The sequence below is a fragment of the Suncus etruscus genome, chromosome 6 (assembly GCF_024139225.1).
Source record: "Suncus etruscus isolate mSunEtr1 chromosome 6, mSunEtr1.pri.cur, whole genome shotgun sequence".
Classification (NCBI taxonomy): Eukaryota; Metazoa; Chordata; class Mammalia; order Eulipotyphla; family Soricidae; genus Suncus; species Suncus etruscus.
The window spans coordinates 33016079-33041046 of NC_064853.1; the positions used below are offsets into that span (position 1 = coordinate 33016079).

The following is a 24968-nucleotide window of genomic DNA, read 5'->3' on the forward strand; positions in this document are numbered from 1 at the left end:
GGTGGGCCATGTGCAAGGCAAATGCCCTAACCCAGAACTATCACTCTTGCTTCAAAAGATATATTTTATATATCTTTTTATTGTGATTTTACATTTGGAATATAAAGAAGAACATATCTGCATTATTTTGCTAGGTTTCCTTTTTCTCTTCTTTTTCTTCTGTGTTGTATTTGAACCACACCTACTGGTGCTCAGAGGTTATTCCTGGCTTTGCACTCTGAAATCACTCCTAGAAGTATGTAGGCGACTGACCATATGGGATGCCAGGCATTGAACCTGTGCCAACCATGTCATTTTTGGGGGGGGGAGGGGAAATGCCACATTTGGCTAAGAGTATTTTAGGAGCTACTCTTTTTTTTTTTTTTTTTTTTGGATTTTGGGCCACACCCAGCGATGCTCAGGGGTTACTCCTGGCTGTCTGCTCAGAAATAGCTCCTGGCAGGCATGGGGGACCATATGGGACACCGGGATTTGAACCAACCATCTTTGGTCCTGGATCGGCTGCTTGCAAGGCAAACGCCGCTGTGCTATCTCTTCGGGCCCATGGAGCTACTCTTAGCTCAGTGTTTGAATATTAGTCAGTCTCAATGTTGGTCAGGGGACCACATGTGGCACTGTTGAGCCAAGGCTTCCCAATGTGCTCCAGCCTGTTGAATTTCATATTCCTTTTTTTTTTTTTTTTCAATATCCTCCCATTCCATCTGGGCTTCCATAATCAGAAAGCACTAGATTTTTTTTTCTTGCATCTGTATCAAACTTGCAATAGATAGGCAGCTGCTCCAGGTATATCAAGTAGATATATCAGCAATTTATTTGTGGGGCAAGAGAGATAGTACATTTGCCTTCCACACAGCTGACCAGGGTTCAATTACCACCATCCCATTTGGTTCCCTAACTCAGTCAGGAGCAATTTCTGAGTGCAGAGCCAGAAATAACCTCTGAGCACTGCTGGGTGTGGCCCAAAAATGAAAAGGGAAGAAAGGAAGGAAGGAAGGAAGGAAGGAAGGAAGGAAGGAAGGAAGGAAGGAAGGAAGGAAGGAAGGAAGGAAGGAAGGAAGGAAGGAAGGAAGGGAGGGAGGGAGGGAGGGAGGGAGGAAGGGAAGAAGGAAAGAAGGAGGGAGGGAAGTAAGGAAGAGAAGGAGAAAGAAGGAAGAAAGAAAGAAAGAAAGAAAGAAGGAAGGAAGGAAAGAAAGAAAGAAAAGTAGAAAGAAAGAGAGAGAGAAAGAAAGAAAGGAAGAAAGAGAGAAAGAAAGAAAGGAAAGAGAAGAAAGAAAGAAAGAAAGGAAAGAAAGAGAAAGAAAGAAAGAAAGAAAGAAAGAAAGAAAGAAAGAAAGAAAGAAGAAAGAAAGAAAGAAAGGAAAGAAGAAAGAAAGAAAGAAAGAAAGAAAGAAATAAAGAAAGAAAGAAGAAAGAGAGAAAGAGAAGAAAGAAAGAAAGAGAAAGAAGAAATAAAGAAAGAAAGAAAAGAAAGGAAAGAAAGAAAGAAAAAAGAGAAAGAAAGAAAGAAGAAAGAGAAGAAAGAAAGAAAGAAAGAAAGAAAGAAAGAAAGAAATGAAAAGAAAGAAAGAAAGAAAGAAAGAAAGAAAGAAAGAAAGAAAAAGAAAGAAAGAAAGAAAGAAAAGTAAGAGGGATAGAAGGGCCCGGAGAGATAGCACAGTGGTGTTTGCCTTGCAAGTAGCAGATCCAGGACCAAAGGTGGTTGGTTCGAATTGCTATTTCTGAGCAGACAGCCAGGAATAACCCCTGAGCACCGCCGGGTGTGGCCCAAAAAAACAAAAAACAAAAAAACAAACAACAAAAAAAAGAGGGATAGAAGCCAGGTTGGCCATGTGAAAGGCAAATGCCCTACCCACTGTGCTATTGCTACAGCCCCCCTATATTCTATTTTAATAGGGAAAATGGAAAGGGAGAGTTACAGTTTTAGGAGAGAAGAGGGTTTGGGTTGTTCCAAATGCTAATGAAAAGGCTTGGCACCAACAAGTGCCATACCCACTGTGCAATCTCTCTGGCCCCTTTAATACCTTTCTTACTAGTGTTCTTTCTTTTTCCTGCCAAGACTCACCCAACATGTGTTCTAGTAGTGGCTTTGCTGACCTCTCTGGGTCTCAGACCTCAAACTCCTTGCTTATGGGCAGCTCAGAGTCAGAATCTCCAGACAGTGTCCAGTTACAGAGGTCAAGAAAGTCTTGTAAGAATAAGAGATGTGGGGCAGGTGAGATAGCATGGAGGTAAGGCATTTGCCTTTTTTTTTTTTTTTTAAGGCGTTTGCCTTTCATGCAGAAGGTCATCGGGTTCGAATCTCGGTGTCCCATATGGTCCCCCATGCCTGCCAGGAGCAATTTCTGAGCATGGAGCCAGGAGTAACCCCTGAGTGCTGCCGGTGTGACCCAAAAAACAAAACCAAAAACAAAAAAAAAGAATAAGAGATTTGAGACATGCCTTGTGTGCATGAGCCCTGGGTTTAATTCCAAACACTGCCAACAAGATTGCCATCAGATTGAGATCTGGGAGGAGTTAATGATTAATTAATTCAGGGATGAGTGTGAGGTGTTAGAAGCACCAAAACTTCCAGAGGGAGGAGACTGTACTTCATGTGTAGCAGGCCCTGTTGAACACCTTCTAAATGCCTTTACTTTTTTGGTTGTTGTTGTTGTTTTGTTTTTCGGCCACACCCGGTGACGCTCCGGGATTACTCCTGGCTATGCGCTCAGAAATTGCTCCTGGCTTGGAGGATCATATGGGACGCTGGGGGGATTGAACCTCAGTCCGTCCTAGGCTAGCGCACACAAGGCAGATGCCTTATTGTTTGCACCACTACTCCGGCCCCTAAATGCTTTTACTTTTTATACCTTTATAACAAGGATCAGCAGTCCTACTTCCAACAGAGAAATTAAGCAAACAGTGGTAGAATGACTTATCAAAGAATAACAGTCAGGATTTGAGAATCTGTGTACCATGGCTTGAAACTACTGAGCCAGGCGGTCAGCTTTGAGCTCTGAGGGAGGGAGAAGGGCCAGGGGTTCAACCCACAGAATCTAAGAGAGGGAAGCAAGAGCTCCAGGAGATAAAGAAGGTGGGGCAGATGATTTATGGGCACTGAGAGGTTTCCTCTCCCCACCATAAACAGTAACATAACAGACTGGTTGCAGCTAGGAGGGGAAATAGGTGATTCAGTAGGGAGGTGCTGGGCAGAGCCAAGGACCATCTCTTCCTGGGACTGAGGCTTCAGGTCTTACTTTCATTCCTGGCTCTGTGGGAAATTCAGGGCCCAAGGATCCAGAGTGTGAGTGCCAGGCAGAAGTCTGAGGGTCAGGGTCAAAAGGCCAAAGTATTAGCGCAGTGGGTGGATGTTTGCCTTGGACACAGCCTACTTGGGTTCAATCCTCAGCACCCAGTCTGGTCCCCTGAGCACACCAGAAGTGCAAAGCCAGGAGAAACTCCTGAGTACTCCTGAATGTGGTCCAGCCCCACTCTCCCCTCCAAAAAAGTAGTCTGAGGGGTAGAGAACAGAAGTGCAGTGTCACCTTAAAGAAAGCTGTTAGGTCCCCAAGAAACAGTGCAGGGACTTAGGGCAATGCCTCACAAGTGGCTGATCATAAATTAAATCTCCCTCCTCCCACATCTACCATGTGTGATCCAGGCAACTCAAGCCGTAAAAGCCAGGCAGCTTTGTTCTGTTGGGCCTGGTGGTGGTGGTGGTGGTGGTGGTGGTGGTGGTGGTGGTGTGTGTGTGTGTGTGTGTGTGTGTGTGTGTGTGCCACAAAAGCGAATGTGACATTTAGCAAGCACTACAGTCACCATTTTTTTCTTTTTTTTCCGCTTTTGGGGCCACACCCGTTGGTGCTCAGGGATTACTCCTGGCTTTATGCTCAGAAATCGCCCCTGGCAGGCTCAGGGAACCATATGGAATAGCAGGGATCTAACCCAGTCTGTCCCGGATTGGCAGCGTGCAAGGCAAATGCCCTACCACTGTGCTGTCACTCCAGCCCCTATAGTCACCATTTCTGGGCTTCAACTTAAAGTGTGAGCCTTGGTGAACATGTATGAAAGGACAGCAAGTCTCGGGGAGCACCCAGCAGACTGATCTGATGCCTTGGTGAGCATCAGAGCCAGGCATGTGCAATCCGCCCCCCACCCCCATATTATCAATATCACCAAGGGAGGAGGGAGAGAGGAAAGTTTTTTTGAAAAAAGAGATTAGTGGGGGCCGGAGAGATAGCATGGAGGTAGGGTGTTTGCCTTGCATGTAGAAGAAAGGTGGTTTGAATCCCAGCATCCCAGTGGTCCCCTGAGCCTGCCAGGAGCGATTCCTGAGCGTAGAGCCAGGAGTAACCCCTGAGTGCTGCCGGGTGTGACCCAAAAAACAAAACAAAACAAAAATAAATAAAAAAAAAAAAAAGAGGGGCCAGCGAGGTGGCGCTAGAGGTAAAGTGTCTGCCTTGCGAGCGTTAGCCAAGGAAAGATAACGACCGTGGTTCGATCCCCCTGCGTCCCATATGGTCCCCCCAAGCCAGAGGCAATTTCTGAGTGCTTATCCAGGAGTAACCCCTGAGCATCAAACGGGTGTGGCCCCCCCCCCCAAAAAAAAGAAAGAAAAAAAAAAAGAAAAAAGAGATTAGCAAGACCAAAAAGATAGTACAGCAATTAGGGTGCTTGCCTTGTATGCAGTCCACATGGGTACAATCCCTAGTTCAAGCCCATATAGTCCCTCAAGACTTGCTGGTGTGATTTTTTGAGAGCAAAGCCAAACCAAAGCCCCTATTTCTAGGTGTGGCCCAAAAACAAAAGGAAAAGAAATATGTAAGGGACAGAGAGAGAGAGAGAGAGAGAGAGAGAGAGAGAGAGAGAGAGAGAGAGAGAGAGAGAGTTTAGTGAGTAGGATGCTTGCCTTCCACATGGACCTATTGGGTTCAATCTCCAGCAATCCATATGGTTCCCTGAGCCCACTAAGAGTCATTTCCAAGTAAGGTGCCAGGAGTAATCTCTGAACACCACTGGATGTGGCCCCAAAATGACAAGAATAACAAAAAGCGGGCCGGGAAGGTGGCGCTAGAGGTAAGGTGTCTGCCTTACAAACGCTAGCCAAGGAACGGACCGTGGTTCGATCCCCCGGCGTCCCATATGGTCCCCCCAAGCCAGGGGCGATTTCTGAGCACATAGCCAGGAGTAACCCCTGAGCGTCAAACGGGTGTGGCCCAAAAAAAAAAAAAAAAAAAAAAAAACAAAAAGCAAACAAAAGAAATACCTGAGATTATAGTAAGAAGTTTGGAGCTTGGAGAGATAGCATGGAGGTAAGGCGTTTGCCTTTCATGCAAAAGGTCATTGGTTCAAATCCGGGCACCCCATATGGTCCCCTGAACCTGCCAGGAGTGATTTCCTAGCGTGGAGCCAGGAGTGACTCCTGAGCGCTGCTGGGTGTGACCCAAAAACCAAAAAAAAAAAAAAAAAAGGTTTGGGGCTGAAGAGGTAGTACAGTGGTTAGGGTGCTTGCCTTGCATGTAGCCAACCCCAAGTTCGATCACTAGTATCCCATAGAGTCCTGTGAGCTCAGCCAGGAGTAATCACTGAGCACAAAGCAAGGAGTAAGTCCTGATCACTGTCAGATGTGGCCCATCCCCTTAAAAAAATAAGCAATCTTGAAGTAACTGGGGAAATTGGTGGGAAATGAACATTGGAGAAGGGATGGGTGTTGGAACATTGTATAACCCTAACGTTTTAACTCTATTTTACAATGATTTAGTAAAAAATAAATTGATTTTTATTAAAAAAAAAAAAAGGCAAACCTAAGGGGCAGGAGCAATAGCACAGTAGGTAGGATATTTTTAGCTCACCCAGGTTCAATCTCTGACATCCTATATGGTCTCCCAAGCCTGCCAGGGGCAATTTCTGGGCATAGAGCCAGGAGTAACCCCTGAGCACTGCTGGGTGTGACCCAAAAACAAATATACAAAAAAACCCTGGACCCTTAGGTGGAAATAGCCCCTCAACATGCTAGCAGTTAGGGTACAGGACACATGGCTGAAGAGCTTGGCTTCTGCTACTTCAAGCCAGAGGCCTTAAGTTGTTGTTGTTGTTTTTAAGTATTTGTTTGGGTCATATTTTGTGCCTAGCACGTACTTCTGGCTCTGTGTTTAGGAATCACTCCTGGTGGAGCTTGGGGACCATCTGGGGTGCTAGGAATCAAACCTAGGTCGGCAAAGTCTTGCAGCATGGATCCAAGGCACAGGACTCTATAGTTCCATCCCATGCTGCTCTGAGTCCTGTCTCCATGGTCCTACCTGTTGTGTATGTAAACATTTTATGGGATTATTATGTTACTGACCCTACCCTGATCGGTGATTGTGCCCTACCCTAGGGTGTGACCTGGCATTCTGCCCCCACCCTAGGGTGGTACATGATTCTGCTTCCACCATTGGGTGGTATCTGATCCCACCATTGGGTGGTACCTGGTTCTGGGGGATAAAAACAAGGGTCTGTGGAAGGCGATGGGGCTTTTTTGCTGAAACTTTGGACTTCAGTCTTGTCCACCGAATAAAGCTAATATTTCCACAAGACTGTCTGCGAGCTGTTTACCCACTGTTTCATCTCAGAACTGTTGGCTGGACAGGGTGGCAGATGCGTGCTCCGAGCTGGAGGGAAAAGACCTCATCCTCCATCCCTCCATCAGTCAACCTCTTCAGGGGCTGACTTGCAACACTACCCATAATGTAGAATATGTCTCCTGCCTCTGGGAACTTCAGTTGTGCAATATGGATGATTCCTCCCTTATGGAGTAGCAAGGATGAAGTCCCTGAGAAGACACTAGAGTAGTGCCTGTCACAGCACCTGTCACTTAGCCAGAACTCTGTGCTCAGCTGTGTTATGAGCACAATTCATCATACACCTGTCTTCTCACCAGGAACATGCGACAGTAATTCCAATCAGCGTGGTCTCAAGGTCACAGTGTCATCTATGGGAGCTGTGGGCTCAATACAGGTGACATTTCAGCTGCTCAAAGGCCAGCCCAGCCCTGCAGGAGCCAGGGAGATTGAGCCAGTTCCCAGGCTGAAGGGGAGCGGGGTGACAGGCTCAATCCATCAATGATAACCTCAGTCCAGCCAGAATTTATGGGTCCAGGAGGTACTTAAGTGTGTGTGGATGAAAATTAGCCAAGTTCTCTGCAGCACAAGCTTCTGCCCAGAACAGGTAAGTAGGTATGAAGCTGCAGGGTAAAGGGTGTCATGGGTTTGAGAAGACCAATTCTTTTGTTGTTGTTATTTTTTTTTATTTTATTTTTTTTTGGTTTTTGGGCCACACCCTGTGATGCTCAGGGGTTACTCCTGGCTATGCACTCAGAAGTTGCTCCTGGCTTCTTGGGGGACCATATGGGACGCTGGGGGATCGAACCGCGGTCCGTCCTAGGCTAGCGCAGGCAAGGCAGGCACCTTACCTCCAGCGCCACCGCCCGGCCCCTGTTGTTGTTATTTTGTTATTGTTGTTGTTGTTGTTGTTTCTGGGTTATATTCATAAACCATGTCCCAGGATTTCTCATGGCTCTGCACTCATAGATTAGTGGTAATGTTCAGGATGCCACAGATCGAACCCAGGTCAGCTGCACACAAAGCAAATGCCCTTACCCATTGTATTATTTCTCTAGCCCCAGAAAACTAACTCTTTTTTTTTTTTTTTTTGGTTTTTCGGGCCACACCCGTTAGATGCTCAGGGGTTACTCCTGGCTATGCGCTCAGAAATTGCCCCTGGCTTGGGGGGACCATATGGGACGCCGGGGGATCAAACCGAGGTCCTTCCTTGGCTAGCGCTTACAAGGCAGACACCTTACCTCTAGCGCCACCTTGCCGGCCCCTTTTTTTCTTTTTCTTTTTGACTGGCAGCACTCAGGGGTTACTCCTGGCTCTGCACTCAGAAATAGTTCCTAGGGGACCATATGGGACAATGGGGATAGAACCGGGGCCAGTCCCAGGTTGGCTGCATGTAAGGCAAATGCCCTACTGCTGTGCTATCACTCGGGCCTCTCTTTTTTAGTTGTTTTTGCTTTTGGGTCACACCTATAGGAGTTCAGGGGTTCTGCACCCAGAAATTGCTTCAGACTGGCTCAGGGGACCATATAAGATGCTGGGGATCAAACCTGGATCTTCCACATGCAAGGCAAATGTCCTACCACTGTATTATTGCTCCATCCCCAGGATACCAACTCTTTTTTTTTTTTTTTTTTTTTTTTTTTTGGTTTTTGGGCCACACCCGGCAGTGCTCAGGGGTTACTCCTGGCTGTCTGCTCAGAAATAGCTCCTGGCAGGCACGGGGGACCATATGGGACACCGGGATTCGAACCAACCACCTTTTGGTCCTGGATCGGCTGCTTGCAAGGCAAACGCCGCTGTGCTATCTCTCCGGGCCCAGGATACCAACTCTTGACTTCAATCATTACCCAGAACACTGAAAGATTTAAGTTGAGTTGGTTTTCCTGTCCTCAACTCTTCCTGGGACCTTCTCCTCTGGCCCAACAGGTGAAGAAGCTTCTTGGGTGAGCCTATTTTTAGGGAAGCAGTGATCAAGAGTCACTCTGGTAATGCTGGGGGACTATGTGGTAGTAGGATTCCCATTTAAAGCACATAGTCCATCTCTTTGGGGCATCTCCCCTAGCCCCAAAAGAAAGGATCTCAAAGTCAGCTCCTCATCACTGTCCTGGCTTGCCTCACTGAATTCTGGTGAGTGGGAGTGTGCTGTGTCTGCAATATGGCTTCCTCTTGCCCCTGTTTGCTAACACTGGGGAAAGAAAAGCCTGAGAGAAACCAGAACAGCAGGGAGGTGACCAAAACTTAACCTCAAAGATAAGGCCACTGAAAGGAAGAGGCTTGTTGATTTTTTTTTTCCTTTTGGGTCACACCCAGTGGTGCTCAGGGGTTACTCCTGGCTCTGTGCTCAGAAATTGCTCCTGGAAGGCATGGGGGGTGGGTGGAGAAGGGGGACCTTATGGGATACCAGGATTCAAACCACCATCTGTCCTGGATTGGCTGCATGCAAGGCAAAAGCCTTACCTCTGTACTATCTCTCTGGCCCTGGAAGAGGCTTGTTGGGACAGCTCTGTGACCTCCTGCCCTCACCCCAGCACCATGACAGTTTCATACACCCTCAAAGTGGCAGAGGCCCGCTTTGGGGGCTTCTCGGGCCTGCTTCTGCGGTGGCGGGGGAGCATCTACAAGCTCCTCTACAAGGAGTTCCTCCTCTTCGTTGTCCTGTATGCGATGCTCAGCATCACTTACCGGTGAGAGGGCGCAACCTGCATGGGGCAGACCTTCTGGGGTCAGAATGTCCACCCCACTCTCATGAAGACCTGGCCCTTCCTTTCCAGGCTGCTGCTAACCCAGGAGCAAAGATATGTGTATGCACAAGTGGCCCGATACTGTAACCGTTCAGCAGACCTCATCCCCCTATCCTTTGTGCTGGGTGAGAGATCCCTCTGCTTCTCCTGGGCTTTCTTCCTGGCTACCCCCTGACCTCTGGGTCAGGTGGGGAAACTCTGAGGGGAGCACTGAGTCAGAAACACAGCTTGGACGTGATCAGAAGCAGGGTCCCAGGTTTTTAGAAAGCCAGACCCTCCCTCCAAACAGGGACAAGTGTCTCTGCCCTCACAACTCAGGTTGGAGAGCCAGGTCCATGCACCCCACCCTCAGAGTTAACCATTATCTAACCTTAAGCCACCCATTTGCCACTTCTCCTTTCTTCCTTTCTGGCTTGGCTTCAGGACGCTGGAAGCTGTCACTGCCTGTTCAGTCTAGCAGAGGACTCTGGAACCTTGGCTTGGCCCAGGCTAATTTGCTGGGCTTTGGGAAGGGGAGTGATAAGGGTATGTAGATTCCAATCTTCCCTTTCTTCTCTTGGCGGCAACCAGGGTTCTACGTAACATTGGTGGTAAACCGCTGGTGGGCCCAGTACACAAGCATCCCGCTGCCAGACCAGCTCATGTGTGTCATCTCGGCCAGTGTGCACGGCATGGACCAGCGTGGCCGCCTCCTGCGCCGCACACTCATCCGCTATGCCAACCTGTCCTCGGTTCTGGTGCTGCGCTCGGTCAGCACCCGCGTGCTTAAGCGCTTCCCCACCATGGAGCACGTAGTGGATGCAGGTGCAGAGCTGGGGAGTTCTTTGAGCTGTGGCCTCTGCTCCAGAGCTGGCCTGGCTCCTAGGCCCCTACCACCGGTAGGGAGGTCTGGTCCCCGAGGGTGAGGGGGCTCTAGGGCCACAAGGCTGCGCGTGGCATCCTCCTCTTTCCTTCCCTCAGGTTTCATGTCTCAAGAGGAGAGGAAAAAGTTTGAGAACCTGAAATCAGATTTCAACAAGTACTGGGTCCCCTGCGTCTGGTTTACTAACCTGGCAGCCCAGGCCAGGAAGGACGGGCGCATCCGGGATGACATTGCCCTCGGACTGCTCCTGGAAGTGAGTGGGCTCAGGATTAGGCTGTCTGCCCCCTATTGCTATCTTTACCACCTCGAACCATCATGTGTTCACAGAGTGATGTAGAGATAGTTGTTGGACGTACCATACCTGAATGACCTCATTAAGACAGCTTTTGCTATCATTCTCTCATTCTCAGGAAACAGAGAAATGTGTCCAAGTCAGAGTTAAGACATTCTGGGGCTGGAGCAGTGGCACAAGCAGTAGGGCATTTGCCTTGCTCGTGCTAACCTAGGACGAACCATGGTTTGATCCTTCAGAGTCCCATATGGTTCCTCAAGCCAGGAGCGATTTCTGAGCTCATAGCCAGGAGTATCCCCCTGAGTGTCACCGGTGTGGCCCCAAAACCAAAAAAAAAAAAAAAAAAAAAAGACATTCTGGCTCTAGGGTTTGTTTACAACAACTCTGCTAAACTGTTTCCCCATCACATGCACCCCAACCTTGTAAAACCTCCAAGCAGATAGGGTGCCTTTTTTTTTGGGGGGGGGGTTACACCCAGAAGCACTCAGGGGTTACTCCTGCCTCTATGTTCAGATCACTCCTGGCAGCCTCCGGGGACCATATGGGATTCAAACCAATGACCTTCTGCATGTAAGGCAAATGCGCTACGGCCATGCTAGATCTCTGGCCCCTGGGCCTCCACTTCTTAGCAGTGTCCTTCCTTGTTTGTTCTCCAATCTTCCTTCTTCATCTCGATTGACTTTCTGCTGTTCCCCCAGGAACTGAACAAGTACCGGGCCAAGTGCAGCATGCTGTTCCACTATGACTGGATCAGCATCCCCCTTGTCTACACGCAAGTATGCTCTCATCTGCCCATGCCCGCCCCCCCATGCCTGTGCTGAGACCCTGAGGATAAGAAGTGGAGCCAACCAGTTCAGTCCCCAGTTCAGGCCCCTTCTGGGCCAGCACACAACCCACCCTCTTCTCCAGGTGGTGACCATAGCTGTGTATTCCTTCTTCGCCCTCTCCCTGGTGGGCCGCCAATTTGTGGAGCCAGAGGCAGGGACTGCCAAAACCAAGGAGCTTCTTCCCGGCCAGGATCCTACACCCCAGCTGGGGGACCTAGACATGTATGTGCCTCTCACTACCCTGCTGCAGTTCTTCTTCTACGCAGGCTGGCTCAAGGTGGGCATTGCACATGGGCCTGCCACCCCAACGTTGGTCACAGAGAAACAAAGCTGTGAACTCACTAAACTCTGTGTGACATCCTGCAGGTGGCAGAACAGATTATCAACCCCTTTGGGGAAGATGACGATGACTTTGAGACCAACCAGCTCATAGACCGCAATCTGCAGGTGAGCGGGGGGTCTGGGCTCCCCCAAGTATGGAGAGCTATGGAGAGGAATGTGGTGACTAACTTGCCCGACCCAGGTGTCCCTGCTCTCCGTAGACGACATGTACCAGAACCTGCCACCTGTTGAGAAGGACGCATATTGGGACGAAGGTGCAGCTCAGCCGCCTTACACGGTGGCCACGGTGGCCGAATCCCTGCGGCCTTCCTTCATGGGCTCCACCTTCAACCTACGGTGAGTGGTGGATGCTGGTGGGTGAGCTGGGCTTGCTCACCAAGATTCTGGGGGTTGGGGCCGGAGAGATAGCATGGAGATAGGGCATTTGCCTCGCATGCAGAAGGACGGTGGTTCGAATCCTGGCATCTCATATGGTCCCCCGTGCCTGCCAGGGGTGATTTCTGAGCATAGAGCCAGGAGTAACCCCTGAGTGCTGCCGGGTGTGAACCAAAAACCGAAATACACACACACACACACACACACACACACATTCTGGGGGGACTCGGGTCTCTCGGTTCTCAGCCCATCAAAACACACACACACAGATTCTGGGGGGACTTGGGTCTCAGCCCATCAACACACACACACACAGATTCTGGGGGGACTAGGGTCTCAGCCCATCAACACACACACACACACAAAGATTCTGGGGGGACTCGGGTCTCTCGGGTCTCAGCCCATCAACATACACACACACACACACACATACACAGACACACACACAGATTCTGGGGGGACTCGGGTCTCAGCCCATCAACACACACACACATATTCTGGAGGGACTCGGGTCTCTCGGGTCTCAGCCCATCAACACACACACACACAGATTCTGGGGGGACTCAGGTCTCTCGGGTCTCAGCTCATCAACACACACACACACATATTCTGGGGGGACTCGGGTCTCTCGGGTCTCAGCCCATCAACACACACACACAGATTCTGGGGGGACTCGGGTCTCAGGCCATCAACACACACACACACATATTCTGGGGGGACTTGGGTCTCTCAGGTCTCAGCCCATCAACACACACACACACAGATTCTGGGGGGACTCAGGTCTCTCGGGTCTCAGCTCATCAACACACACACACACAGATTCTGGGGGGACTAGGGTCTCAGCCCATTAACACACACACACACACATATTCTGGGGGAACTCGGGTCTCAGCTCATCAACACACACACACACACACACACACAGATTCTGGGGGGACTCAGGTCTCTCGAGTCTCAGCTCATCAACATACACACACACAGATTCTGGGGGGACTAGGGTCTCAGCCCATTAACACACACACACACACATATTCTGGGGGAACTCGGGTCTCAGCTCATCAACATACACACACACACAGATTGTGGGGGGACTAGGGTCTCAGCCCATCAAAACACACACACAGATTCTAGGGGGACTCGGGTCTCAGCCCATCAACACACACACACACACACACACACACACACACACAGATTCTGGGGGGACTCGGTCTCTTGGGTCTCAGCCCATCAAAACACACACAGATTCTGGGGGGACTCGGGTCTTAGCCCATCAACACACACACACACACACACACACACACAGATTCTGGGGGGACTCGGGTCTCAGCCCATCAACACACACACACACACAGATTCTGGGGGGACTCGGGTCTCTCGGGTCTCAGCCCATCAACATACACACACACACACACACACATACACAGACACACACACAGATTCTGGGGGGACTCGGGTCTCAGCCCATCAACACACACACACATATTCTGGAGGGACTCGGGTCTCTCGGGTCTCAGCCCATCAACACACACACACACAGATTCTGGGGGGACTCAGGTCTCTCGGGTCTCAGCTCATCAACACACACACACACATATTCTGGGGGGACTCGGGTCTCTCGGGTCTCAGCCCATCAACACACACACACAGATTCTGGGGGGACTCGGGTCTCAGGCCATCAACACACACACACACACACATATTCTGGGGGGACTTGGGTCTCTCAGGTCTCAGCCCATCAACACACACACACACAGATTCTGGGGGGACTCAGGTCTCTCGGGTCTCAGCTCATCAACACACACACACAGATTCTGGGGGGACTAGGGTCTCAGCCCATTAACACACACACACACATATTCTGGGGGAACTCGGGTCTCAGCTCATCAACACACACACACACACAGATTCTGGGGGGACTCAGGTCTCTCGAGTCTCAGCTCATCAACATACACAAACACAGATTCTGGGGGGACTAGGGTCTCAGCCCATTAACACACACACACACATATTCTGGGGGAACTCGGGTCTCAGCTCATCAACATACACACACACACAGATTGTGGGGGGACTAGGGTCTCAGCCCATCAAAACACACACACAGATTCTAGGGGGACTCGGGTCTCAGCCCATCAACACACACACACACACACACACACAGATTCTGGGGGGACTCGGTCTCTCGGGTCTCAGCCCATCAAAACACACACAGATTCTGGGGGGACTCGGGTCTTAGCCCATCAACACACACACACACACACACACACACACACAGATTCTGGGGGGACTCGGGTCTCAGCCCATCAACACACACACACACACACACAGATTCTGGGGGGACTCGGGTCTCAGCCCATCAACACACACACACACACACACAGATTCTGGGGGGACTCGGGTCTCAGCCCATCAACACACACACACACACAGATTCTGGGGGGACTCGGGTCTCAGCCCATCAACACACACACACACACACACACACACACAGAGATTCTGGGGGGACTCGGTCTCTCGGGTCTCAGCCCATCAAAATACACACACAGATTCTGGGGGGACTCGGGTCTCAGCCCATCAACACACACACACACACACACACACACACACACACACACACACACACACACAGATTCTGGGGGGACTGGGGTCTCAGTCCATCATCTCCTTCCCGCAGCATGAGCGACGACCCAGAACAGAGCCTGCAGGTGGAGGCGCCTTCCCCTGGCCCTGTCCGGCCCGCGGCCGCCGCCCAGACCCCACTGCTGGGCCGCTTCCTGGGCGCTGTCGCTCCCTCTCCCGCCGTCAGTCTCCGCAACTTCGGCCGCGCTCGCGGACCCCCGAGGACCCCGCACGTGCTGCGCTTCCGGACCGAGGAGGCCGGAGACCCTGAAGCCCCCGCCGACCGCATCGAAGAGGAGTCCGCCGAGTCAGAGGACGGGGCCCCGGGGGAGCCCTGAGCGAGGCCTTCGAGGGAAGATGCCTGGGCCGGGGCCAGGACTGTGGCCATCTCGGGGGACAGGGGCGAGCCCCGCAGCTCGCAGGCAGGCAGGCTCGGGCCAGATTCGTCTCTGCCCTGCTGCTCCGGTCATTTCCTCTGGGGGCTGCTCCGCTCTCAAGCTCAGGCTCGCCGAAGAGCAGCTTGAAAAGATCAGCGGTACTGGCACCACTTTGCAGAGTCGATTTATTAGATTTGGACCGGAGCCCAATCATTTATTTGCATAGGAGTAAGTTTCCCGGTGCTGCTGCTCGCTCGTCCAGGCATCCCTGAATCATGCAGTGCTTGGCAGGAGTCGATAGTCTTCTATCAACTGCTGGGGACTTTGGCTTTATCTCTACTGCTCAGTTGTGTGGTGATGAGAATATATTCATCTGTGGTACATTGGCAATTGTTTAAACTTGAAGGGCTGGTGAGCCCAAAGGTCTAGGCTTCATATTTTACCTGTAGAATTTGATCCTCAGCACTGTTAAATGCACTTCAGCACCACCAGCAGTGACCCCCACTGCCCACCAGCACCCCCCAAACCAAAACAATCAAAAAATTTTAGTAAAGCAAAATAGTTTTTCGTTTTTTTGCTTTGTTTTTGTTTTTTTTGGGCCACACCCAGCGGCGCTCATGGGTTACTCCAGGCTCTGTGTTCAGAAATAATTCCTGGCAGCCTTGGAAGACCATATGGGATACCAGGATTTGAACAGATGTATGCCCTGTATTGGCTGCGTATAAGGCAAACGCCCTGCAGCTGTGCTATTGCTCCGGCCCCACAAGATAGTTTTTTGGGTTACACCTGGCAGCGCCCAAAGATTACTCCTGGCTCTATGCTAAGAAATCACTCCTGGCAGGCTCGGGGAACCTTATAGGATGCCGGGATTCGAACCACCGACCTTCTGCATGCAAGGCAAACGCCTTACCTCCATGCTATCTCTCCAGCCCCACAAAATAGTTTTACTGAAGGAAACTTAAGATATGAGGGAAAGGGGCTGGTGAGGTGGCACTAGAGGTAATGTGTCTGCCTTGCAAGCGCTAGCCAAGGAAGGACCATGGTTCGATCTCCTGGCGTCCCATATGGTCCCCCGCAAGCCAGGGGCAATTTCTGAGCGCTTAGCCAGGAGTAACCCCTGAGCATCAAAGGGGTGTGACCCAAAAAAGAAAAAAGATATGCGGGAAGAGGGGCAGGAGAGATAGCATGGAGGTAGGGCATTTGCCTTGCATGTAGGATAGTGCATCGAATTCCAGCATCCCATATAGTTCCCTGAACCTGCCAGGAGCAATTTCTGAGCATAGAGCCAAGAGTAACCCCTGAGTGCTGCCGGGTGTGACCCAACCCCCCCTCCAGAAAAAGTGAGGGAAGAGGGGCCGGAGAGATAGCATGGAGGTAGGGTGTTTGCCTTGCATGCAGAAGGACGGTGGTTAAAATCTCGGCATCCCATATGGTCTGTCCCCTTCCCCACCCCAAGCCTGCCAGGAGCGATTTCTGAGTGTAGAGCCAGGAGTAACCCCTGAAAACCCTGAGTGCAGCCTAGTGTGACCCCCCCCCCCAAAAAAAAGAAGAAAGCCAGAACGATAGCAGAGCGGTAGGGTGTTTGCCTTTCATGTGGTTGACCTGGGACAGACCTGGGTTCGGCTTCCAGCATCCCATATTGTCTCCCGAACGTGCCAGGAATGATTTTTGAGTGAAGTTAGGTAAATCCCTGAGCGTCGCTGGGTGTGGCCCAAAAACAAAATCAAAAGATGTGAGGGGAGAGGGAATGTATGTTCTAATATAGGCATCTCTAGTGTGGAAAAAGCAGAGACAGAAAAGTGAGATCATGTTTAAGGGAGAACTCAGTTTGAAGAGCAAGCCTATTTAAAAAAAAAAAAAAGAAATTAGCATCTGATTTCTTCTGATCTTGGAAGCTAAGCAGGGTCAGGCCTGGTTAGTACTTGGATGGGAGACCGCCTGGGGATACCAGGTGCAGTAGGTTTTAAAAAAAAAAAAAAAAAGGAAGAAATTAGGGGCCGGAGAGACGGCATGCAGGTAAGGCATTTGCCTTGCATGCAGAAGGTCGGTGGTTCGAATACTGGCATCCCATATGGTCCCCGACCCTGCCAGGAGAGATTTCTAGTGTAGAGCCAGGAGTAACCCAAGTGCTGCTGGGTGTGATCCAAAAACAAACAAACAAACCCCCCCCCAAAGAAATTAGAGGCCAGAGAGATAGCATGGAGGTAGGGCATTTGCCTTGCATGCAGAAAGATGGTGGTTTGAACCCCGTCATTCCATATGGTCCCCGAGCTTGCCAGGAGTGATTTCTTTTTTTTTTTTTTTTTTTTGGTTTTTGGGCCACACCCGGTGCCGCTCAGGGGTTACTCCTGGCTATGCGCTCAGAAGTCACTCCTGGCTTGGGGGACCATATGGGATGCCGGGGGATCGAACCGCGGTCCGTCCGAGGCTAGCGCAGGCAAGGCAGGCACCTTACCTTTAGCGCCACCGCCCGGCCCCAGGAGTGATTTCTGAGTGTAGAGCCAGAGCAACCCCTGAGCGCTGCTGGGTGTAACCCAAAAACCAAAAAAATTAAAGTTGAAGGGCTGGTGTGATAGCACAGCAAGCGGGTAGGGCCTTGCATGCAAATGACGAGCATTCTATCCCAAGCATCCCACATGGTCACCCAAGCACTGCCAGGAATAAGCCCTGAGTATCGCTGGATGTGACCAAAAACTAAAATAATTTTAAAAAGTTGAATTGACATGCTGTACTATAGTATGAGTTTGGAAATCTGCCCCAAAAGTCACTGTGAAAGATGTGGATGCTGGGGCTGGAGAGCCAGCACAGCGACAGGGCATTTGCCTTGCATGAGGTCGACCTGGGAAGGACCCGGTTTGATTCCCCGCATTCCATATGGTCTTCCAGCCTGCCAGTGGCAATTTGAGTGCAGTCGGGAGTAACCGGAGCGTCACTGGGTGTGGCCCAATAAACAAACCAAGAAACTAAACACTAAAACATATTACAAGAAACTAAACACTAAAACATATTAAAGGGACAAATTATTCAGTCTATAGACTTCTTTTTGTTTTAGGGGCACACCCGGCAGCACTCTGGTTAATCCTGGCTCCATGCTCAGAAATCGCCCCTGGCAGGCTCAGGGACCATATGAGATGCACCACTGTCCTGTGTCCTGAATCAGCTGCATGCAAAGCAAATGCCCTACAGCTGTGTCATCTCTCCGGCCCTATAGAAAAAAAAATTTTTTTTTTTTTTGGGTCACACCTGGCAGTACTCAGGGATTACTCCTGGATCTATGCTCAGAAGTCGCTCCTGGCAGGCTCAGGGGACTACATGGGATGCCGGGATTCAAACCACCAACCTTATGCATGCAAGGAAAATGCCTTACCTCCATGCTCTCGGGTCCCTATTTTTTGGTGTTTGGGCCATACCTGGTGACGCTCAGGGGTTATTCCTGGCTATGTACTCAGAAATCGCCCCTGGCTTGGGGGACCATAGTGGAGGCTGGGGGACCGAAGGGCGGTCCTTCTCAGGCTAGTGTACGCAAGGCAGATGCCTTACCTCTAGCGCCACCTATACGGCCCCTTCTTTTGGTTTCTAGACAATGCTCAGGGGTTACTTACCTTACTCTCTGCACCACCACTCCAGCTCCTATAAAAATATTTTTAAAGGATTTTTCCTAGCAGTTGAACCAGCTTAGCACATGCTCTTGCTCTTAAATGTATTTCTTGTTTTTTTTTTTTTTTTTTGGGCCACACCCGTTTGACGCTCAGGGGTTACTCCTGGCTATGTGCTCAGAAATCGCCCCTGGCTTGGGGGGACCATATGGGACGCCGGGGGATCGAACCGCGGTCCGTTCCTTGGTAGCGCTTACAAGGCAGACACCTTATCTCCAGCGCCACTTTCCCGGCCCCAGTTTTTTTTTTTTTTTTTTTTTTACTTATTTTGGGCCACACCTGTTGACACTCAGGGGATACTCCTGGCTATGCGCTCAGAAATTGCTCCTGGCTTGGGGGGGACCACATGCAACGTGGGGGGGAACATTGAATTGTGGTCCATCCTAGGCATGCTCTTGCCTTACCTCTAGTGCCACTACTCCGGCCTCTTCTTTTGGTTTTTAGTCAAAGCTTAAGTGTTACTAAGAAATCACTCCTGGAGCTAAAGAGAGATCACAGTAGTAAGGCCTTTGCCTTGCATGCGGCCGACCTGGTACGAACTGCTTTAGATTCCCAACATCCCATATGGTCCACTGAGCCTGCCAGGAGTGATGCACACAGGAGTAACTTCTGAGTGCAGGGTATAGCCCCAGAACAAAGAGAAATCTATCCTGGTAACTTGGAATTCCATTTAGGATGTCAAGGATCAAACCCAGGTTGGCTGCATGCAAGGCAAATGTCCCACCATACTACAATTTTGGCCCCATTTTGTCTTTAGGCCATACCTAGTGATGTTCAAGGGTTACTCTTGGCAGGCTTGAAGGAACATATAGAATGCTGGGGATTGAACTTCAGTTGGTCATGTGCAAATACCCTACACCCACTGTGCTATCATCCCAGCCCAAGTTTTTGTACTCACAAAAGGGATTAATTTTCTAGTTCAATTTTCCCAATTTAATCACAAGTCTACAAGCCAAGGTGATCAACTAATTATAATTTGCAGTTTTTTTTTTTTGTTTGTTTTTGTTTTTTGGGCCACACCTGGCAGTGCTCAGGGATTACTCCTGGCTATCTGCTCAGAAATAGCTCCTGGCAGGCACGGGAGACCATATGGGACACCGGGATTCGAACCAACCACCTTTGGTCCTGGATCGGCTGCTTGCAAGGCAAACGCCGCTGTGCTATCTCTCCGGCCCCAATTTGCAGTTCTTGTATGGTATTTGTTGGGGCCAGGGAGATGACTCAGTATACATATACTTTTGAGCTTTGCATGTTTGCATGCAAACCCAAATTTGGTTTTAGGGCTACACCGAACAGCACTCAGATATCACACCAGGAGGGACTGAGGGAGACCATATGGGATGTTAGGAACCAAACCCAGAGCAGCAGAGTACCAGACAAGGGCCTTATCCACTATATTGCCCTGAACTGTCAAGTTCCCTGCCCCTAAGCACTACTACTATGTGGACAAAAACCAAAACCAAACAAAAAACCCTCAAAATAAGAACAGGTACTTGTACTTTGATTTAGCACCTATTTGTGTTACAAGTAGACAAGCACTATTATTGGAGACAACAAATATCCCTAGTTCCCTAGAGGTAAGCGCCTTGCAAGCACTAGCCAAGGACTGCGGTTCAATCCCCCGGCGTCCCATATGGTCCCAAGCCAGGGGCAATTTCTGAGGGCTTAGCTAGGAGTAACCCCTGAGCATCAAACAGGTGTGGCCCACAAAACAAAAACAAAACAAAATATATATATATCCCTAGTCCATACCTGGCATTATAACAGAGTATAATGGAAGCAATTTTATGGCGGACTAAGGGTTAGAGTAAAATTGGACAAAAAATAGTGGAGAAATGGGTCAATTAAAAAATTTATAGGGCCGGAGAGATAGCACAGCGGTGTTTGCCTTGCAAGCAGCCGATCCAGGACCAAAGGTGGTTGGTTCGAATCCCGGTGTCCCATATGGTCCCCCGTGCCTGCCAGGAGCTATTTCTGAGCAGACAGCCAGGAGTAACCCCTGAGCACCGCTGGGTGTGGCCCAAAAACCAAAAAAAAAAAAAAAAAAAAAAGACTTCTCATGGGGCTGGCAAGGTGGCACTAGAGGTAAGGTGTCTGCCTTGCAAAGCTCTAGCCAAGGAAGGACCCTGGTTCGATCCCCCGGCGTCCCACATGCCCCCCCAAGCCAGGGGCAATTTCTGAGTGCTTAGCTAGGAGTAACCCCTGAGCATCAAATGGGTGTGGACGAAAAGCAAAAAAAAAAAAAAAAAAGGGGCCGGGCGGTGGCGCTAAAGGTAAGGTGCCTGCCTTACCTTGGTCCCCCAAGCCAGGAGCAACTCTGAGCACATAGCCAGGAGTAACCCCTGAGCGTTACCGGGTGTGGCCCAAAAACCAAAAAAAAAAAATTTATAGGGGCGCCTTGCACACAGCTGACCAAGACCCATGATTCCCTGGCATCCCAAATAGTTCCCTAGCCAGGAGTAACCCCTGAGCATCACTGGATGTAATCCCCCCAAAAACCAAAATCCTGTGATGGGAAGCTGGAGTGATAGCACAGTGGTAGGGCATTTGCCTTGTAGGGTTCAGACCTGGGGTGGATTTGATCCCCAGCACCCCGTATGATCCCAAGCCTGCCAGAAGCGATTTCTGAGGGCAGTCAGTACCCTGAGCACTGCCAGGTGTGGCCAAAAAACAAAAAGCTGGCCTTCCCTTTGTGCGACCTATCCTATCCTCATCCATCTCCAATAAAGGGTGCCTGGAATAATATACTAGATTGACAACCCTAAAGCAGAACCAAGTTTATTTTACTCCATATCCCCTTATAAAATATGCAGAATTACTGGGGTTCCAGAGTAGAGGCACTTTTTACACGCAAAATATCTATTTCCATTGAAATACAAGATACTACACGGGACCAAAGCGGTGGCGCAGGTGGTAAGGTGTTTGCCTTGCACACACTAACCTAGGATAGACCTTGATTTGATCCTCCAGCATTCCATATGGTCCCCCAAGTCAGTGGTGACTTCTGAGTGCATAGTCAGGAGTGTTACCGGGTATGACCCACCCCCGCAAAGATACTACAGGGTTTAGGACATTGCATACAGCTGACCCCAATTCAGGGCCGGAGAAATAGCATGGAGGTAGGGCGTCCTTGTGTGCAGGACAGTGGTTTGAATCCCAGCATCCCATATGGTCCCCAGAGACTGCCAGGAGCAATTTCTGAGCATAGAACCAGGAGGAACTGGGTGTGACCCAAAAACTAAAACTAAAACAGTTGACCCCAACTCAATCTTGACATCATATATGGTCTCCTGCCCGAGGCAGAGCACCACCAGGCAACCCGTTCTCCCTATAATAGGACAATTTACTTAGGAAGACGTGTTCTGTGATAAGACCAGAGCTAATGATCTGGTTCTGCCTATTACTAATTTTACTTAGCATAGGGGACCAGAGAAGGAAAACAATTAAACATGAACAGAGGACATAGAACAATAGACCTTTATTACACGAGCATATGAGGATTTATTTGCCTTTTCGGGCCTTGATTTTCCGCAGATAGAATTCCAGCTCCTTGCCCTCTAGAACATAGCCATCTGCTCGGCCACACTGACCTGGTCTCGAAGCGATGCATGCTGTAAGAGAGTATGTAATTCTGAGCAAAAAGGCCAGTACAGCACACCAGAACAAGTATCTGTGTTAGTTTAGCAAGCAAGAAGCTCACTGTCTCCTCAGATAGACTTTATCGTCACTTCACAATCAGTAGCAGAACTGGACAAAGTTTTCATCACTGAGACAGTCCCCTCAACCTAGGCAAACTTCGCAAAGCACTCAAAATTCAGATTAGATCCAAATTCAGGCCTGCAGATGCTGCAAATGTGTTGTGTGTGGTATTCTGTCCGCTAAAGGTTAAGCCTGACCTTTCCACACCACCACTTAAAGGTGAATACTTCTGATCCATGTCAGCCCTTAGGTTTAGAGGAGAGCTGGAATGACAGCATGGCAGGCCAGGCACCTGACTTCAAAGTAGTCAACATAGGCTGGATCACTGAACAGACCACATGCAAAGACTGCATGAGGCCCAGTTTGATCCACATATCCCATGTGGTGCTGCTCCCAAACAAAAAATAGCTGTATTTGGGGCCAGAGTATTGCTATAGGGTGTGCTGCATTCTCTGTGGCGATCAGATTTGATCTCATGTATCCAAAGCAGTTCCCTGAGCCCACCTGAAGTAATCCCAAAATATAAAAAGAGCAGGAGTAACAGCACAGTGTAAGGGCATTTGCCTTGCACATGGCTGACCCGGGTTTGATTCCCGAGCCAGGAGTAACTTGAGTGCCACCAGATGTGGCACTCAACTAGGACCAAGTAGTATGGGAAGCCCAGCACCACAGGTGTGTCCAACCCCACCCCCCACCCAATGACCAAGCAAAGAAAATGCAGAAAACAGCTACCCCTAACCCGACCATCTTACCAAGAAGTTTTCCCTGCTGGAACTGTTCCTCCAGAAGACTGCTGATTTTGGCATTCTTTTTCCTTTCCTCATATTTCTTCTGAATTTTCTTTGACCGCTTTTTGTTTAAAATTTCTTCCTCTTCAGGAGTCTGAAAAAGGACAGAAAGGCTAGCTAAGGCTCCCCTAACTCATCTCCAGAAGGTCAACTGCCTTCTAGAACCAGGTCCAGCCCAGCCCTCCTCAGCTCTGTAGGTTTACATCGCTTTCCCTTCAGTAGCAGAACTGGACAGTTATCATCACAAGAAGGCTGGACACGGGCTGGCCACCCACCACCACCCAAGGGGAGCTGAGCTAGCTTCCCAAACACTCACCAGTTTAGCTCCCTTTTTGCGACCAAGGGGCAGCGCGTAGTGGGACTCATACCACTGCCGGTATGGTGTGCTGTCTATGAGCACGATGCAGTTCTTCACCAGGGTTTTGGTACGGACCAGCTCATTATTGGATGCATTGTAGACAACATCAATGATCCTGGTTTTCCGAGTACAACCTGGTCACACGACAAGTTCCGAATTGACCACTGGGGGCTCACCAGTCTTGTGCTCCCACCCTGTATCTTTCCCAAGCCTAAAGCATCCGCTCATCTCACACGTAGCCTTACTCTCCAGGATTGATAACTTACTGCACACCATCTCGTAATTCAGTGTAATCCCTTATTTGTGATAGGCTGGAGACCTCTAGGTCCTAGCAAACTTAAGTCTTTCAAACTGGGGCAAACTTGGTTGGGATTGTGAATTTCCTGAAGCCTTAAATAATCCCTTTAGATCCGAGTGATTCCTCCTGGCAAGCCTCACTTACATTCTGAGCCCCAGGAGAAGTTGCCCACGTCCAGCCTCAAAGCACGGTACTTCTTGTTGCCTCCCCGGACTCGAACAGTGTGAATGCGGCGAGGGCCAATCTGGACAACATAGGGTGACAGAAAACTAGGGTTAAAGGAAGAGAAGGAGACGAGACAGGCGGATGGGATGGGAAGGGAAGCAGGCCCGGTGGAGGCAGCGAGTCAGTGTAACTATGACAAGTCCTAGCACTGGCAAATGGCGCACAGGTGACCAAGACGGCCACGACCACACCTAAGGATTCTTTCTCATCACTCCAGCTGCCTCCAAGCAGAAACGGGGTCTCCTTGCAAGATACAGGCCCAGCCTTGCGCAGCCTCCCCCCCCCAATCTCTTGGGACTACCTGCAAGCCCCAGACCGTGCATGACACGAGGGAGTTCGTGGAACCCACCTTGGTGTTGGCGGCCGGGCGCCCCAGCTCATACTTCCGCTTCTTATGGTAGGGCTTTCTCTTGCCTCCGGTCTTGCGGCGCTTGTGCCAGTTGTCCCGGGAGATGCCTGCGGGCGGGAAGGGGGATGGATTCAAAGTCAAGAAGAGGTGCTGGGGTTCAAGACTTGCGCCTGGCCCAGTAATGCAAATAACGCGCCCGATCCGATGGGGGGCCGCACGCTCAGCTCTCCAAGGTTGGGTTCCCCACTGTGCACTCGGGAGTCACAGCATTCCAAAAGTGTCATCATGCACGTGCGGCCCTCCCGCATCCTCGCCGCGGCAGCCATGTTGGCACCGCGGCAGTCCCCCCCCCCACCTCAAGGCCCTGCAGCTTAGCTTCTCCCACCGCGGGGCTCGGTGGCCCAAACCCGATTAATACCCTCCCTATAGGTGCTGGGGTCGCGGGGGAAGAGGCGCCCGCTTTCTAAACGCGGCTGCGGAGTAGGATGGTTTCGGATTGAGGGAAACCTCCATAGCACAGAGAAGGAGGAGCAGAGTGAAGCTCACCCATGGCTGGACGCCGGCTGGAAAGAGAAAACGCAAAGG

General features: G+C 50.2%; 2 protein-coding genes and 4 non-coding genes across 6 annotated transcripts; 1 reads left to right on the top strand and 5 right to left on the bottom strand.

The window, feature by feature from the left end:
- Positions 1–9110: 9110 nt before the first annotated feature.
- On the top strand, positions 9111–14971 carry BEST4 (bestrophin 4). Its single transcript, XM_049774857.1, has 9 exons — positions 9111–9262; positions 9350–9444; positions 9890–10123; positions 10280–10434; positions 11172–11249; positions 11383–11577; positions 11667–11747; positions 11824–11978; positions 14689–14971. Exons 1-9 carry the CDS (start codon positions 9111–9113, stop codon positions 14969–14971), a joined length of 1428 nt encoding a protein of 475 aa, XP_049630814.1.
- Positions 14972–22118: 7147 nt separating this feature from the next.
- On the bottom strand, positions 22119–24961 carry RPS8 (ribosomal protein S8). Its single transcript, XM_049775047.1, has 6 exons — positions 24930–24961; positions 24384–24490; positions 23954–24053; positions 23470–23645; positions 23118–23247; positions 22119–22277 (listed from the first exon to the last, which is right to left on the bottom strand). The coding sequence occupies exons 1-6, from the start codon at positions 24931–24933 to the stop codon at positions 22168–22170; spliced, it is 627 nt and encodes a 208-aa protein (XP_049631004.1). The 5' UTR covers positions 24934–24961; the 3' UTR covers positions 22119–22167.
- LOC126012467 (small nucleolar RNA SNORD38) lies at positions 22369–22438 on the bottom strand. The gene has a single exon (XR_007496934.1). It is a non-coding gene; the product is annotated as a small nucleolar RNA SNORD38 (small nucleolar RNA).
- LOC126012468 (small nucleolar RNA SNORD38) lies at positions 23334–23402 on the bottom strand. The gene has a single exon (XR_007496935.1). It is a non-coding gene; the product is annotated as a small nucleolar RNA SNORD38 (small nucleolar RNA).
- Positions 24150–24253, bottom strand: LOC126012469 (small nucleolar RNA SNORD46). The gene has a single exon (XR_007496936.1). It is a non-coding gene; the product is annotated as a small nucleolar RNA SNORD46 (small nucleolar RNA).
- Positions 24597–24675, bottom strand: LOC126012458 (small nucleolar RNA SNORD55/SNORD39). Its single transcript, XR_007496926.1, has one exon. It is a non-coding gene; the product is annotated as a small nucleolar RNA SNORD55/SNORD39 (small nucleolar RNA).
- Positions 24962–24968: the final 7 nt, after the last annotated feature.